The sequence below is a fragment of the Mirounga angustirostris genome, unplaced genomic scaffold, assembly GCF_029215605.1.
Source record: "Mirounga angustirostris isolate CCGP_5_RB_7025 unplaced genomic scaffold, mMirAng1.0.hap1 SCAF_9, whole genome shotgun sequence".
NCBI lineage: Eukaryota > Metazoa > Chordata > Mammalia > Carnivora > Phocidae > Mirounga > Mirounga angustirostris.
In genome coordinates, this window is record NW_026991717.1 from 116,813,683 (window position 1) to 116,830,338 (window position 16,656).

General features: G+C 47.7%; 2 protein-coding genes across 7 annotated transcripts in view; one reads left to right on the top strand and one right to left on the bottom strand.

Annotated features, from left to right (window-relative positions):
• FAM161B (FAM161 centrosomal protein B) lies at positions 1–14,531 on the bottom strand. 3 transcript variants are annotated; one of them, XM_045901198.3, is made up of 10 exons: positions 14,375–14,531; positions 13,106–13,566; positions 11,757–12,079; positions 10,275–10,825; positions 8,427–8,773; positions 7,695–7,822; positions 5,464–5,628; positions 5,124–5,223; positions 2,467–2,609; positions 1–1,501 (listed from the first exon to the last, which is right to left on the bottom strand). In XM_045901198.3, exons 2-10 carry the CDS (start codon positions 13,130–13,132, stop codon positions 1,363–1,365), a joined length of 1,923 nt encoding a protein of 640 aa, XP_045757154.2. In that variant the 5' UTR covers positions 13,133–13,566; positions 14,375–14,531; the 3' UTR covers positions 1–1,362. The 3 variants fall into 3 exon arrangements, with proteins under 3 accessions (XP_045757154.2, XP_045757155.2, XP_045757153.2); XM_045901199.3 differs by lacking the exon at positions 13,106–13,566 and having other exon boundaries at positions 8,598–8,773; positions 14,375–14,523; XM_045901197.3 differs by lacking the exon at positions 13,106–13,566 and having other exon boundaries at positions 14,375–14,523.
• COQ6 (coenzyme Q6, monooxygenase) overlaps positions 7,819–16,656 on the top strand; it is a 22,211-nt gene continuing 13,373 nt past the window's right edge. Inside the window, exon 1 of one of the 4 annotated variants that reach the window (XM_064571322.1) lies at positions 7,819–7,837. Coding sequence is in view for 2 of the 4 variants with exons in the window: in XM_064571321.1 (XP_064427391.1) it covers positions 14,764–14,929 (166 nt within the window). In the remaining 2 variants the exon portion in view is untranslated. Of the gene's footprint in view, positions 7,838–14,711; positions 14,930–16,656 lie in introns of those variants that run through there. The other 3 variants (XR_010405262.1, XM_064571321.1, XM_045901200.3) reach the window with 3 other exon arrangements.

The window sequence follows — 16,656 nt, forward strand, 5'->3', positions numbered from 1 at the left end:
TTAAAAAAAACAAAAACATGAGAAATGTACTTCTGTTAAGAGTAGGCACTCTTGCTATCATCCTGTCTTTACAGCCAGTTAGAGAACATCTGATTAATCATTGGTAAGAAGAAGAGTGTTCCAGAGATCACTTACTAGTAGAAAATCATGGCTGTCAGAGAATTTTCACTTTATTTAAAATGAACCTCATGCTGACACATACATACCATGCACACAGTGGCATATTCTAAACAGATAACAGGAAAGAATTAACTGCTGTAATAAATAAATATAGTTCTTAATTTGTTAATGACATGCATAATCATCCTTTGCTATGTAGATTGAGTTCATGTCAATTTCTTGTATTCTTAATTTGCCAGTTTTTACTTCCTGTAGCCTTACTTTTATACTGTAGCATGGTTCTTAATTGGCAACATTTATTGCCTGCCCCCTGCCCCACATGTGGCAATATCTAGAAGTATTTTTGTTCATCACAACTGGGGAGAGGGAGTTACTGGCATCTAGTGAGTAGAAGCCAGGGATGCTGCTACACATCCTACAGTGTACAGGACAGCCCCCTCTCCCAACACCCAACACAGACTCATCTGGCTCAAAATGTCGATAGTACTGAGGTTGGGAGACCCTGTACTAGAAGCTGCAAGCTTGTCATCCTGCAGGTGTTTTGTTACTCCCACACGGTATTTTTTTTTTTTTTTAATTTTTTTTGATGTAGTGTTCCATGATTCACTGTTTGCGTATAACACCCAGTGCTCCATGCAGAATGTGCCCTCTTTACCCATCACCAGGCTGACCCATCCCCCACCCCCTCCCCTCTAGAACCCTCAGTTTGTTTCTCAGAGTCCACAGTCTCTCATGGTTCGTCTCCCCCTCCGATTTCCCCCCTTCATTTTTCCCTTCCTACCCCACACAATATTTCTAAATAATTTTTAAATTAGTTGCCAACATGCAAATTTCTGGCTTCTGTTGAAAGCTCACTTGATGTGGCAGTTCTGGGCCTGTGTTCTAGCAGAGACACTAGTCTCTACTGTCTCCTACTATCTTATACCCAGCCCATGTGATCTCTTTGTTTCCTAACTAGCCTCTGTTAGGCATTTGGGCTTGTGCCCTTTTTTTTAAAGTAGGAGGCACAAAGCAAGAATGCTTACTTAACTCAGCTCTGATCCGTCTGCCCTGAGGTTGTTCACTTTGATTTACTTAAACCATTCATTCCCTGTTTGTCATCTGCTTTTTTTCCCCCCTGCTACTACTCTTTTCCCCATTCTCCAAGAGTAGCCATGACTCAGAAGCCAAGTTTTGCTTGCCTTGACTCAACTCCAAGTTAGCTGGTTAATACTGAAAAGCAGTAATTTTAAGTGTTACTGATTAAGCAAGTGATTTGAAATTATCTAGCAATTCATAAGACAGCTCTTCCAGTTCTTTCTTGGGGCTTGTAGGCTGCTGTAGAGATTCTTCTAAATCCTGCTGTGCATTTCTGGTGCTGAGTTTTGTAGTTTCATGGGTGCTACAGAATAAATTAAAGCATTATGAAATAAAATGTTTTTAATTAAAGCATTATGTAAGGCTTAAGGATGGTTTCAACATTTTCATTATTTTATATGGGGTGTAAAAGGAAATTTCTAGGGGGAAAACTGGGATAGGAATTAGGGGAGGGGCCGTTAGGATTTAAGAAACAAAAGTTGAGAGTAATGGCGATACTATGCTTTTCTCCCCTTCACTTACCAATGGCGGGTGCTGCTAATGAGTTACGTTTTTAATGAGTGCTAGATTTAATTATTTTTATTTTTATTATTCTAAAAGATTTTATTTATTTGACAGAGACACAGCGAGAGAGGGAACACAAGCAGGGGGAGTGGGAGAGGGAGAAGCAGGCCTCCTGCGGGGCATGGAGCCCGATGGGGGGACTCGATCCCAGGGCCTTGGGATCGTGACCCGAGCCGAAGGCAGACGCCTAACGACTGAGCCACCCAGGCGACCCATGAGTGCTAGATTTTAACAAGCCGTGGTGACCATGCTGAGGGGAAAAGAAAGGCTTTGATTGTTCAGGACAGTATAGCTTTTATTGTGGCTCTATATAGGTTTTTACCTTCAGTTATCCAAACAAAATAAAAAGTGCTAGAAAAATAGTTTTATCATTTTATAGTAAGTAAAAATATACATGGGGGCGCCTTTACACTCACAGACACACATACGTTTGTTCTTCAAAAGTGAAGTAATACTTTTGATTGATGGCCCTGTAACTAGAATTGGAAAAATGATCTGTTTCAAATTGAAGGAATCTACACCTCATATACAATAGTTATATTTAATTTATAACTGCATTATTCTCCCATTTTAAATGTATTATGTGGAGATCTCTGGGTTAGTATTCTGTACATACAGGATTGTGATCTCAAAATATACGAGTGGTGGCATTACAAGGGATGGCAGTTTGAGAGCTGCAGGATAACAAGGAGCATCTGAGATTACCTGGGACAGTCACGGACTTCTGACTGCTCCCGCCATCGTACAACCCGGCTGCCCTGACCCTTGTTCCTCACAAAGTCTTCATCCAGCCCAGCCTGCTGCAGGGTGTCTCGATACCGTTGTTCTGCGGCTCTCCTGGCAAGGTCCTGTGGAATGGAAATTAATCTGCTGGAGCTGTCTTGTGAATTACCAGGTAATTCTAAATCACTTGCTTCATCTGTATGCCTAAAATTGCCCCCTACCCCAACTCCCCATTAATGCTGGGCACTGGTGTGCATGAAAATTTCTTCGAGCCTTTTCAAGCCTTAAAGTGCATAGAACTACCTGAAGATCTTGTTATTAATGTAAATTCTCATTTGGTAGGTCTCAGATAAGGCTCACAATTCTGTACATCTAACACTCCCAGGAGATGCCAATTGTTGATTTGGGAGCCACACCTTTGAGAAGCAAGGATTTAGATTTTTGAAAGACCAAGTGAGACTCAGATGAAAAAATGGACTAAAAAACATTTTAAGATTTAAAAACAACCAGGGGCGCCTGAGTGGCGCAGTTGGTTACGCGTTCAACTCTTGGTTTTGGCTCAGGTCATGATCTCAGGGTCCTGGGACTGAGCCCCGGGAGTCCGGCTGCACACTCAGTGCAGAGTCAACTGAGATTCTCTCTCCCTCTGCCCCTCCTGCTTGTGTTCTCTCTCTAGAGTAAATAAATATCTTTTAAAAAAAATTGTTTGTTTGTTTGTTTGTCAGAGAGAGAGAGCACGCACAAGCAGGGGGAGCGGCAGGCAGAGGGAGAAGTAGGCTCCTGGCGGAGCAGGGAGCCTGATGTGGGGCTCGATCCCGGGACCCTGGGATCATGACCTGAGCCGAAGGCAGACACTTAACCGACTGAACCACCTCGGTGTCCCTAGAGTAAATAATCTTCAAAAAAAAAAAAAAGATTTAAAAACCAGGGGCGCCTGGGTGGCTCAGTCATTAAGCGTCTGCCTTCGGCTCAGGTCATGATCCCAGGGTCCTGGGATCGAGCCCCACATCGGGCTCCCTGCTCCGCGGGAAGCCTGCTTCTCCCTCTCCCACTCCCCCTGCTTGTGTTCCCTCTCTTGCTGTATCTCTCTGTGTCAAATAAATAAATTTTAAAAAATAAATAAAAAATAAAAACAAACCATTATCATGAACACTATCAAAAAAACCCCACTAACATATAACAAATAGGAAATAAACTACACTAGTAACACTTTTTTTTTTTTTAAGATTTTTATTTGTCAGAGAGCATAAGCAGGGAGAGCGGCAGGCAGAGGGAGAAGCAGACTCCCCACTGAGCAAGGAGCCCGATGCCGGACTCAATCCCAGGACCCCAGAATCATGACCTGAGCCAAAGGCAGACACTTAACTGATTAAGCCACCGAGGTGTCCCACTAGTAACACTCTTAACAGGATAGATGGTCTGCACGTGGACCAGAAAAAGGTTATTTCTTGTTTGTTTTGATTTAAGCAAAATCATATAGAGCACTTTGTATTTTTCCTCGAGTGGTGAAACATCTGTTGAGATCAGAGAGTGAGCTTTGCTTGAAAAAATTAAAGAAGAAAGGTCATTATGAGAGATTTTGAACAATGCAAGTTGCTAAGTAAACCCAAGACTGTCCAGCATGTGTGACTCTGTGTGTGGCATGTATGGGGGTGGGGAGGAGTATACCTGGGAAATGCCTACATAACACACTGGCTGTAAGATGGAGATAATGTCCAGCAGTTGGAATCAGGTCACTAGGAAACCCCAACTTTTTTCTGAAACTGGAGAGAAGAAGGATCTACAGAGTCTGATACAACCCAAAACCTCCAGGGATGGTGGCCTTTCTAAGGCTGTTCAGATAGCTCCAGAGCTTCCTTAGGGAGAGATCTCAACTGGGTCCAACTTTCCTAGAGGTCTAGAGAACACCTTAAAATGATTCTTCCATCCTGAAAGCCACTTAATCTGAAAAGGGCTTTATGGGGTGCTTGTGAGCATCTCAATGTCTGAAGACCCATAAATGTGCCTGCCACAGCTCTAGAGGCTGGGGATGCCCAGGGGACCAGCACTACAGGGGGAGAGATGATGTTAGTAAGTTAAAGATCGTCTCATTAACACAGCCAAACTGTCACTGAGTATGTGGGATCTAGCCCTCACCATGATTCAAACTGAAAGCTAGACTGTAGCAAACACTCCAGAAAGTGAAATACTCCCAATAGATGTCTCTGGAGTCCAGTCTTGGATGAAATCAGTCCAAGCAACATTCACCACTGCACTACTTATTGGGGGTGGGGGTGGGGGGTGGGATGGTAATTAATAAAACAGGCCCAATTTAGAATCTTTCTGAGCCTCCAGGAAATGTTATTAATACCCAGATATTAAACTGTTCCATCATTGGGATGCCTGGGTGGCTCAGTCGGTTAAGCATCTGCCTTTGGCTCAGGTCATGATCCCAGGGTCCTGGGATTGAGCCCTGAGTCAGGCTCCCTGCCCAATGGGGAGTCTGTTTCTCCCTTTCCCTCAAACCCTCCCCCGTGGTTGTGTTCTCCCTTTGTCTCTCTCTCTCTGACAAATAAAATCTTTAAAAATAAATTTTTCCGTCATTTCTAAGAGCCCTTTCATCCAAGACTGAAAGAAAGTGAATGATGGTTTAGTTTTACCTTGGTAACTTGTTCGAAGAGATACGGCCTTGTCTGTATTCTCTTCTTCATTTCTTCCAATTCTTTCTTATACTCTTTTGCTCTTTTACGGTCTTTGTTCCTGGAATTAACAAGATTTTTAGAATGAATTCTGTCTTTTTCCAATCTGAAATACCCTTCACTCCAATTAAGCAGAGTAATTCCCAAGGACATTGTAAATTCCTAACTCTGCCTAGCAAAATCCTGGACTGTGTGCAATTATAGGAGTCTACTCTAATAACTCCATTTTGCCGTTGTTCAAGGCCAATGATCTGTTGGATCCCAAGACAGGCACACCCTTTGACACATGGAGGACACTGACCGATTCTCTTTCAGCTTTGCTTTGAACACCTCCTCCAGGCTTTGGTGGGGATCCATGGCTTTCGCACGCAAGGTCACGGATTTCGACATTGCTTGACACTTCTTTTTGTGCATCTCCAACCACTGAGTACTCTCATCTGCTTTGTCCTTTTTTTCAAGTGAACTTCTAAAGAGAGGACGCAAAAACCATACAGATGACCAACTTGAGTATATTTAAAAGCAATCTTAGTAACCTCTCTGGAAAGTAAAATGGTGTTTTCTATGAAGGGAGTGATTTACCACACTGGCATTTCAGAAAGAACAGGATTCTGAGATTGGCAGAACAAGCCTTCCCAGCACTATGGACACAGTGATTTTCTGCCCCAGGAGAAGTTCATTAATTGAACTGAAAAACATATGAGTTAAAATGTCCCTACACTCAGGCTTCTGGCCTGTCTGGAAACAAAATGATTCTAAGAGCTGCCATTTGCTGAGCTACCTACTCTGAACCAAGAGCATAAAGGAATCAAGTGCTTTATATCCATTATCTTCATAACTGCCCTATGAGGTAAGAACTGTAAGCCCCTCTTTTTATAGGCAAGGAGACTGAGGTTCAGAGAAGGTAAGTCACTTATTCAAAGCCACCCAGCATGCCTGTGGAAAAGCCAAGATTTGAACCAGGATGTCTGACTCCCAACTTGACCTCTGTGCTGTAAAGGGTGGACTGGAAGTTACCGGGGGTCATGGTCCCTTGGGAATACAAATCTGCATTTTCATAGAGAACTGAAGAAAGGCCTCTTTCCATGCACAGTTTGGGGTTAACTTACAGCACCTAGTTTTCTAAGTATCATTTGACAAGGTACTATGGGGAGTTTCTACCAAAAGAAACAACAGTCAAGACTCTTGCATTTGGGGCGCCTGGGTGGCTCAGGTCATTAAGTGACTGCCCTCGTTCGGCTCAGGTCACGATCCTGGAGTCCCAGGATTGAGTCCTGCATCGGTCTCCCTGCTCAGTGGAGAGTCGGCTTCTCCCTCTGACCCTCCCCCTTCTCATGCTCGCTCACTCGCTCTCATTCTCTCTCAAATACATAAAATTTTAAAAATAAATAAAAAATAAAAAATATGTATTAAAAAAAGACTCTTGCATTTGGATTATTTACATTCAAATGAACAGATTAGGAAGGAAGGCATGAAAGCTGAGTCTGCTATTATATCAAACTCCCTGTTGCTGGGAAGCAGATATGGACATCCCCTAGAGGCACCAGCGTCTGGTTCCTAAGGCCTACCTTACTGGGGCCTCAAGATACTGATGCATTTAGCCTTCATTTAGTCGCTCTAAGACATCTGAGGAAGAAGGGAGTATCCCTTGGATTCTAAATACATTTCTAAGATCCCCATTGTGGGTCCTCAAGAGCCAAGTAGGTCCTGTGTTCTCCTCTGTGAGCCCCACAGGAAAACACTAAGATGCTAGTCCTCTCCCAGAGCTCAGCTGCTTGGATTACCACGACCTTTCCTGCTGACTTCAGCTCAGAGGTCTAGTGGAGGAGCTCTTGCTGGGGTGCTGGTTTGATGACAGCAGGACCATGACAGAGTCAGGTCAGTTAAAGAATTAAAAAGTAAGGCGGCTCCTGCTTCCCAACCAACTTCTGAGAGTTCCCCAAAGATGAATCAGAGAATCTCAAATCTGTGCGGTGGATGCCTTCTCTTTGTGACTGGGTCCGCCACCTGCCGCCATGCGCCTCTGCGTTCCTGTTCCTAATAGCTCCCTCTTTTGTCTGTGGGTCTTCCCCCATGTTGTTCTCTCTGGAATCTTCTTTCTTTCCAGCCTTCGGCTAATTCCTCATTCTTCAGAGATCTATTAAAGAGACCCCTGCCCCAGGCTGTCCAGTGCCCCCAAGTTTCCCTGTATTCCCCCACCACTGCACTTCTTGCAAAATATGGTAACTTCTTTGTTTTTCTGTATTTCATACTAGATAATAAACTAGAGGTTCCATAAGGTATCTCCAGCCTTGCCATTGTGACTGGCACAGAGTTGACTATCTGCTGAGGGATGGCCAGGTGTTCTCCAGCACTACGTGTGGAGTGTTACGTGTATTCTTGTCCCTCTCAAAGAGTTCCCTTCCACCCCTATAGGTCTCTCTAATAACCGAAGAGGAGGCCCAGCAGCAGGATGGTTTCTAGCATCGGGGTCAAGACCCAGGCGCTGACCACTGATCTCGATCCTGGGCCAAGATCTCGAGCCCAACCACTCACCTGACTGCAGATTCCCTCTTCCTGGTGATGTCCGTGATGTGCACAGGGAGGGTGTGGGCAGAGAGGGAAGCAAGGCCACTCAGAGAACGACTCCTTGGCAGCGGTGTGGCTGGTGGCTGTGGAGAGTCCTGGAAGAAACGAAGGTTGGTATTGATGGGACAGCAATGTGTGACTAGTTTCTATTCTAACCTAGGATTCAATTTCAGTGAAGGACTAGTCAGACCAAGAATCTTTTTTTTTTTTTCTGGGATTAGAGAAAGAGTAATAATGAGTTTATTACCAGGCCTAAAGTTGGATAACAATCCTAAAGTTTTAAAATCAGATGAGAAGAGTTCTTTAGAATTGATATAGGGACGTGAGCAATTGGTCCCAACTCCCTATGTTCTAGACTTGGATTTATTTCTGCAAATTTCCTTTAGAAAAGTTCCCTCTAGGGAGGCGAAGAAAGAAAGTATTCTTATGGTACTAAGTTTATAGGAATTGTGGCGCTTACAACTGAGCCAGTGTTGTTTTTTTTTTAACTTTTTAAAATTTAAATTCAATTGATTCACGTATAATGTATTACTAGTTTCAGAGATAGAGGTCAATGACTCATCATCAGTCTTCTATAATGAGCCAGGGTTTTTTTTTAAAAAAAAGATAGGAAAATGTCAGGAGAAGTGCCTCCCGTTGAGACTGGCTGGTCCGCTGGGTCCCGGGCCCTGCCCCTCCTGCACCTGCCCAGGCTCTCACCCTCCTCCCTCCGGACGTGGCGGCATCACTGGGCCGCTGAGTGCCACGCAGGCTGCTGGTTCTCAGCAAGAAGGGCTTGTTGCGGGTCCCCTCCCTGGCCTCCCTTCTCTTGGCAGCTCTTCTCTGGAAGGCCTTGTAAAGGCCTTCATAGTCAGGGACGGCAGGATTCACCCGAGGCTGGAATCCAAAGTCAGGGTGCAGAAACGCAAGCTTTTCCTTCTGGGTTCGGGTAGCTGTGCGAGGCTGTGGGTCAGGCCGGCCGCCGGAGAAGGCGACAGGGGAGGAGGCCTTCTGGAGCATGTCTAGGGCTCGCATCTGGATGCGAATTTTCCTGAAGAGTTCTGCTTCTGTGGAGAAGAAGTCAGGCAAGTGATGGGAGAGAGGGGACCCCACCGCATCCCTAAAGGTTTGGAGAATGTTCCCTCAAACACTAGCAGTGGTGTGCCAGAGCCGACCGACAGCTTTGCAGGAATTTCGGGTACCAGCTGACATCATATGGGAAGCTCCGCGTTGGCCAGGAGAGGTGTACTTAGACCACGGAAAATGGCAAACACTACAGATCAGCTTGCTTTGTCTTTTCTGGAGAGTTCGTTCATAAACACTGGCCAGGACACGGCTGCCAGGTGCCAGTAGGCTGTGAGGCAGCCACCATGGACACGGACTGAGCGCTCTCTGTGGGTCCTTCTTCCAAGGCGGAGCTGGAGGGGCAGGCCCGTCACCCCTCCTCTCCCAGGTCCCCCTCGACTCAGGGCAAGTCCCCGCCACCCACCCAGAGGCTAACGCTGTTGCCCAAATCATTCTTGCCTGCCTTCTCTGGTCAGTCCCAAGTTTTGTGGTCTCTGCTCTTCAAGCGTGCTCCAGTCTGGCCTCTCCTCACCGTCCCTGCTGCTAACTTCACCATCTCGCCGCTGAACTGCATCCAGACCAACATCCCTCCAGGCCCGGCCCTCCCCCCTCAATGATCTTCCCAAGCCGCAGATCTGATCCGGAGCCAGCCTACTTAGAGCCCTTCAGTGGCCCCCCCAGTGCCCTTGGATGAAGTCCAAACTTCCTCCCACGGCTACAAGCCCCCAGGTGTGGCTCGGGCCTGCCTCTCCCTCCCCACTCCCTCTTCTCTCCTGCCCCTTGTCGTCCCTTGAATGTGCTCAGCGGCCTCTGACCTCCGCGCTGTTCTCTCTGGCTCACTCTTCCTCCCTCTTCCCATCCTTCAGGGTCCGCCTCAGCGCTCACTTCCCCCAGGGCCCTTCCCTATCTGCTCCCACAGCCTCACCACATGTGAAGCTAGGTCCCTCTCCCCTGTGCTCTGTGAGGGGCAAGCCTTTCATCCTTGCAGACCCCTCACATCTGTAGCTTTGTTATCTAGTACCTGTCTTCCTCCTGTGTCCACCAACTCCATGTCTATCCCAGACAGGGCCTGGCACCTTACTGAACAAGTAAAGCCTGAGTCCTTTTATCGAACCCCAGTTCTTGGAATGTGCATCTCACCAGGATGGGGGGTGGGGGGGTGGGAGCGGGCCTCAGGGCCAGCTGGAGGCGGCACTGGCCTAAGCCAGTCCTTGGCCGTATCTCCCTGGCTCTCTGCGCATTCGCCATCTCTCTGGCAGCGCTCACAGGACCGAGCTGGGGAATGCTGCGCCACCTCGCACGGCCCACTCGTGCCAGGGCTCCCCACGGCACAGACAGAGCCAGCCCTACCCCACGGCCTGCCCTGAGCGTGGCCCAGAGGCCGGTCCTCCCGAGCAATGAATTTCTCTCTCAGCCAGGCTGACCCCCGGGCCTACATCCCCACAGCAGCTCTTGGTAGCCCCCAGGCAGCAGGCAGCAAGGTGTGTGTGGGGGGGTCTTTACCCTGGAGTTTGTCCCCGAGGGCTGGCTCCAGAATGGACTTGGGGATCCTTCTGGTGGCCTTCTGCTTGGGGACCTTGGCCTTGGCTGTGGCGGCCAACTCCCTCTGTTTAGCGGCTTCCTTTCTCTGTTCCTCCTTCACTAGGAAGCTGAAGGGCTTCAAGGAGGAGAGGAGCAGTTCCTTCCTCTTCTGGATCCCTGCCTGCCTGCGGGCCTCGCTGCGCTCGGTGATCTCCCGGTAGAGGGGCAGGTAGACGTGCGCGGGCACGGGCTGCGCCCGGAACTGCCGGTGGCACTCGGCCTCCTCCTGACCCTGCTGCTGGGCCTGCTTCCTCTCCCGCTCGAAGGAGGCAGGGGAGGCCAGCCACTGGGCCTTCTTCTGGGCCTCACGCAGAGTCATGTGGAACGGCCGAGGGACGGTGAGGGATGATGCCCAGGAGCTGCGGCTTCTGTGCTGCGAAGGAGGCCTGGAGCCTGAGGGTGGCGGGGGCTGACCCTTGGGGTCGTCGGACGGAAGGCTGCTCAGCGAGCTGCAGCGCCTTGTGGGGCCACACCTAGGGGGAGAAAGCAGCTGCGTGGAGGACACGTGGAGGACGCTGGAGGCCGGCGGCTGGCTCCTCCTCCGGCTCCTCCCCAGTCCTCCCTCCCAGGAGGTGGCAGCCGCTTCTCAGCCTAGCATCACCCACCCCCCTGGGCCTCTGAGCCTGTGCCTCTCCTCTCTCAGCTGGGCCTCCCTCCTTTCCCTCAGGCCATCTAGCAGCCCGTTAGGAAGTCTCTTCTCAGAACTGATTCAAGAATTGCCACTTTGTATTCTAATATTTTCTGGGGTTTTTTTCTTTTAAAGATTTTATTTTTTTAAAGTAATCTCCACACCCACTCCGGGGCTCGACCTCACAGCCCGGAGATCAAGAGTTGCACACTCCACCGCCTGAGCCAGCCAGGCGCCCTGCATTCTACTATTTTCATATGGGCGGGAGAACAGTGCAAGGGTACAGAGCAGGGCTTTAGAGTCGGACCCAGGTTCAAATCTTGCTTCAAACAATTACCAGCCGTGTGACCTTTAGCAGGGTTTGCCTGGAACCTCGATTTACTCATCTGGAGAACGGCAAAAATAATATCTACTTACAGGGTTAGTGGGAAGAGAAAATAAATATTAAATATCATGTAAATGCAGCGGACATGCATATAACAGGGCTTGGCCAAGGTAAATGTACCTTGTTGCCATTCTCAGGGAGGGAGTGAGAAAGACATCCCTTTAATCAATTCCAGTGCTTCCAATGACTAGGGTAACCCAAAGTGATTTAGGACGGCTGGGTAGGAACCAGAACATGTTTGGCTCCAAAGGCTGATTCTGAGCTGGAGTCTGGGTAAGGGACAACTTGCAGAAGTGGTCTTTGCTTTACTGGGAAGAGGATGAGGCCCAGAGTCATGATGTGACTTGGCCAGAGTTGTGCATGAAGCAGCTGGTGAACTGCAGTGCCTTACCTTGGAGACACGGGGTACTGGACCTGTGGCTTCCCCCTGCCTTCGTCTTGGAAGAAACTCTCCAGGTCCTCATCATCTTCGGAGAAGTTCTCACCACTGTCTGGGTCAGACTGATAAAGGGATTCCAACAGGCACCACCTGCCTTTCTGCTTTACTTCCTCCAGGGTCTCGTAAAAGCTCCCAGTTGAGTCAGAAGATTCAGAAAGCGTCAAGTCCTCTGGGCCAAGGAAGTCATCCAGTTTGCCAGCCCTGGGCAAAACCAGCCCATCCCCAGACAACTCCTCTTCTGTATCCGAGTCTGAGGAGGACTTGGGGGGAAATACCTACAATGAAATAGAATAGACGGGTCAACTATCATTTCACATTTATGCAAAACATAACCATTAATTTCACTTTGAATAAGTCTCTGTGCATTAGGGACTGGGAAGGAAGAAAAATGTGTTCCTTACTTTAAAGAAATTTCACAAATCGGTATATGGGGTACACTTGGTTGAAGGGCAGGGAAAGGCAGCAACAGGTGAGCAGTTACCGAGTACTCTGCAGCATGCATTCTGTCCCCTGCACTCCAGGAAGCGCACCAGACCTCAGCCACACCCTGCGCCTTGCCTTAGTTGGGCTTTACTTACTGGTTGCCAATCTTCTTTTTCCTGCACCTCTGCTTTCCTCCTAATTCTAAGCTTCTATCTGCCCCGTTACTAGGAATGAATAATTAACTGAACAATGTGGTCTAGCCGAAAGAACAATGTCACAGAAAGTGGGTTTAAATACTCCATTCATTTAGAAAATATTTATTTGGTACCTAATGTGCACTGGGCATTAGGCTGAGAATGAGTCAAACAAGGTCCCTACTCACAAAGCTTACATTCTAGTGAGAGGGAGACAGACCATATAAGATGACAATATATTCAATCAAAGACATAAGTTGAGAGATTATACAGTGATGAAGTGGTTTGGGGAAGCTTTTCTGTTGATAAAAGCCCATCAGATAAAGACCACTAGGAACAGTATCTATAATCAGAGTTAGGTTTATTAATTTGTTGGAGTACACCATGAAAAATTAAGGGAACTTGCAGGGTGGGGACTTTCAGTAAGAGGGTGGGGGGAGGGCTTTTTCTAGGGTTGGCTTATCCTGAATGATTCTGAGGATCTGGATGGATGCTGTCATGAAGACGGCACAGTTCAGTAAGTGAGTGACTGAGCAATTTTTATTCAAAAGGTAACTAGAACAAAATGAGGCTGGGTAAGTAATTGATAGGTAAGCATCATCACTTAGAAGGGGGTCTTAGTCTTTTTGCAGGTACACTTTGGCCCTGGGAGAAACATTGTTTTCTGCTAATCTGGCTGCTCACCTTAGCTGTGTCTGTTACAGTCTGCATTGTACTTTCTCAGTCCTGGGCTGATTTTTACTTTCTCACTGCAGAGGAGTTTTAGACTCACACGTGATTGATGAGAGGGAGCCGGCCTTGCTAAGATCTGGGGTAAGAGCGTTCTGGGTTCAAGGAAAAGCAAATGCAAAGGCCTTCAAGCAGGAATAAACTTGGCTCTTGGAGAGGTAGAAGGAGCGCCAGTGTGGCTGGAGGACAGGGGTATGAGATATCCTTAGAGAACCAGGTGTGTAGCCGGGATTGGACTGGATAAGATGACTGGTTGCATCTAGAAATCAGTTGGAGGTAGGCTGCTACAGGCCTCCAGGTGACACTTGGTGATGATTCTCTAAGGTCCAGCTCTGATACTGAAAAGAACACTGGATTCTGAGTCAAACGTGTGTATGTGCTCCAGCCCTTGCGCTGCTACTGAGGAGCATGGGATCCTGGGGAAAAAAATTTTAAATGCCTTTATTGAGATATAATTCAGACACCATACAATTCATACAATTCACTTACTGAAAGAGTACAATGCAATGGGTTTTAGTATATTCACAGAGTTGTGCAACCATCACCACCATCAATTTTAGAGCATTTCAATCACCCCAAAGAAAGCCCATACCATTTAGCAGTCACTCTCTATTTCGCTTAGTGCTTCCAACCCTTCCCTCCTTGCCAGCCCTAAGCAACCACCAATCTACTTTCTGTATGGATTCTATGGCAAATTTCTTTTTTTTTTTTAAAGATTTTATTTATTTGAGAGCGAGCGAGCGAGCACATGCGTGTGGGGGGAGGGGCAGAGAGAGAGGGAGAAGCAGACTCCCCGCTTGAGCAGGGAGCCTGATGCGGGGCTCAGTCCCAGGACTCTGGGATCAATCATGACCTGAGCCGAAGGCAGACGCTTAACCGACTGAGCCACCCAGGTGCCCCACTGTGGCAAATTTCTTATTCTCTCTGTGCCTCAGTTTTCTTTTCTACAAAACGGGGACAACATCGTTCTATCAGTCCTAGGGTAGTTGACAGGATAAGCGAAAACCGAGGGCCATCGCTGTGATTCGATGGAGGGCCTGACATAAGGCTCAACCCCTTAGGGAGTCCGCCTGCCGGTCCCTAAAGGCGGCCGATTTTAATCCCACGCCCCTCTGCGACACGCCCCTGTCGTCTGTCTCCAAGGCAACGTCAAACAGTTTCCTCTCTTAGAGATTCCTTTCCGGGGCGCAGCCCTAATTCCTCTCCTTCTCGTTCTCTCCTCACCTGACGGCTCCACTGAGCGCCGCCCGGGGCTCCCGGAGGCTTCCCGATGGTCATCCCCGCGAGTCAGAGACGAAGGCCGCGGTGACGGCGGCGGGCTACGCGCTGGCTGCGGTGGCGGTACTAGCTACGCGATCAGGTTCCGCCCCTTTCCAGCTTTGGCCTCTGATTGGCTCCCAGGCGGATGCCTGACCCAGTCCCCCTTCCCAGGGAGCCTCTAATCTTTCCCGCCCAAGTTGGCAAGGATCGTTTTCTGATTGGCCTACTCTTTGCGCGTTCTATTTCCGGCTCTGAGGCCGGGGCGGAAGCAGCTAGTGATTGGAGAGCTCTGCTCCGGAAGTGCAGCAAAAGGAGGGCCTAGCGGTGCGCCAAGTACGTTGCAGGTCAGCACCATGGCGGCCCGGCTGGCTGTGAGCCGGTGGAGGGCTGCACCTGCAGCTCCTGGGAGAGGCCCGCTGCTCTCCTGCCGGAGGTGGTCGGGCGCCAAGGCAGACACGGTGTACGATGTGGTGGTGTCGGGCGGAGGCCTGGTGGGTGCCGCCATGGCCTGTGCCTTGGGTAAGCGCATCTCCAGGCAGATAGTGGCGGGGAGTGGGGCCGTGGAGGAACCGTGAGGACCGTGGGAGCCCTGAGCTCCTGTGGTCTTTCCCCTGCCTAGAGGAGCCCCAAAACAAGCGTTTGGTCCTTCAGGGTTCCGAAGGGTCAAAAGTGGGAGGGTCCTTAGGAGTCATTCTAAATCCCGCCCGCTGTTACCCAGGAATGGGCACAGTTGGAAGTAATCAGGCATTGTATCGGGCTAGGCGTTTTGTTTCTTTCTAAAAACAGCTCCTTTGAGATATAATTGCATATCAGAAGGTTCACCCATTTAAGCATACAATTTAATGGTTTTTTAGTATATTAACAGGGTGTGCATCCATCACCACCATAAATTTTAGAACATTTTTATCACCCCCCAAAGAAACAGGAACCAATTAGCAGTCATTGCCCATTTCCCCCCAAAGCTCCTCAGCCCTAGGCAACCACTCGTGAACTTTTTGTCTCTATAGATTTGCTATTTCCTGACATTTTCATGTGCTTGGATTCTGCTTGTTTTAAAGGTTCGTCCAGGTTGTAGCATGCGCCCGTACTTTTTATGGTTGAGTAATTCTGCATTGTGTCAATGTACCACATTTGGTTTATGCATTTATTAGTTGATGGACGTTTGGGTTTCCACTTCTGGACTGTTTCGAATAATGCTGTTATTTTGGATATAGGTTTTTGTGTAAACATATATTTTGGGTTACTTGGATATATCCATTTCTAGGAGTGGAATTGCTGGATCACATACATGGTAACTCTCTGTTTGTTTTGAAGAACTGCCAAATGGTATTCCAAGGTGGCTGCACCATTTTACATTCCCACCAGCAGTATATGAGGGGTCCAGTTTCTCCACATCCGGGACAGCACTTGCTGTTGTATTTTTGTTTATATTCATCCTAGTGGGTGTGAAGTGGTATCTCCTGGTTTGATTTGAATTTCCCTAATGACTAATGATGTTGAATATCCTTTCATATGCTTATTTGTATATCTTTGAAGAAATGCCTATTCAGAAGCTTTGCCCATTTTATTTTGATTTTTTAAAGTAATTTCCACACCCAGTGTGGGGTTCGAACTAAGGACCCCACAATCAAGAGTTGCATGCTCTCCACTGAGCCAGCCAGACACCCCCCTTTGCCCATTTTGGGCAATTTTGGGCAGTTTGTCTTTTTATTATTGAGGTCTAAGAGTTGTTTTTGTTTGTTTAATCTGGGCACAGGTCGTTTAACAGCGAAGTGATTTGCAAATATTTTCTCTCATTTTATGGGTTGCCTTTTCATTTTTATTTTTTTAAAATTTTATTTATTTATTCATGAGAGACAGAGAGAGAGAGAGGCAGAGGGAGAAGCAGGCTCCCAAGGAGCAGAGAGCCCAATGCAGGACTCGATCCCAGGATGCTGGGATCATGACCTGAGCTGAAGGCAGAAGCTTAACCATCTGAGCCACCCAGGCACCCCATCTTTTCATTTTCTTGATGGTGTCCTTTGAAGCACAGAAGTTTTTAATTTAGATAAAATTCAACTTGTCAAGTTTTTACCACTTACACTTTTGGTTTCATATCGAAGAAATCATTAGCTAACCCAAACTCATGAAGATTCACTTTTGTGTTCTAAGAGTTTTGTAGTTTTAGCTCTTAGATTTAAGTCTGTGATCTACTTTGAGTTAAACTGTGTATGTAAAGTGAGGTAAGGACTTTGCTTTTACATGTA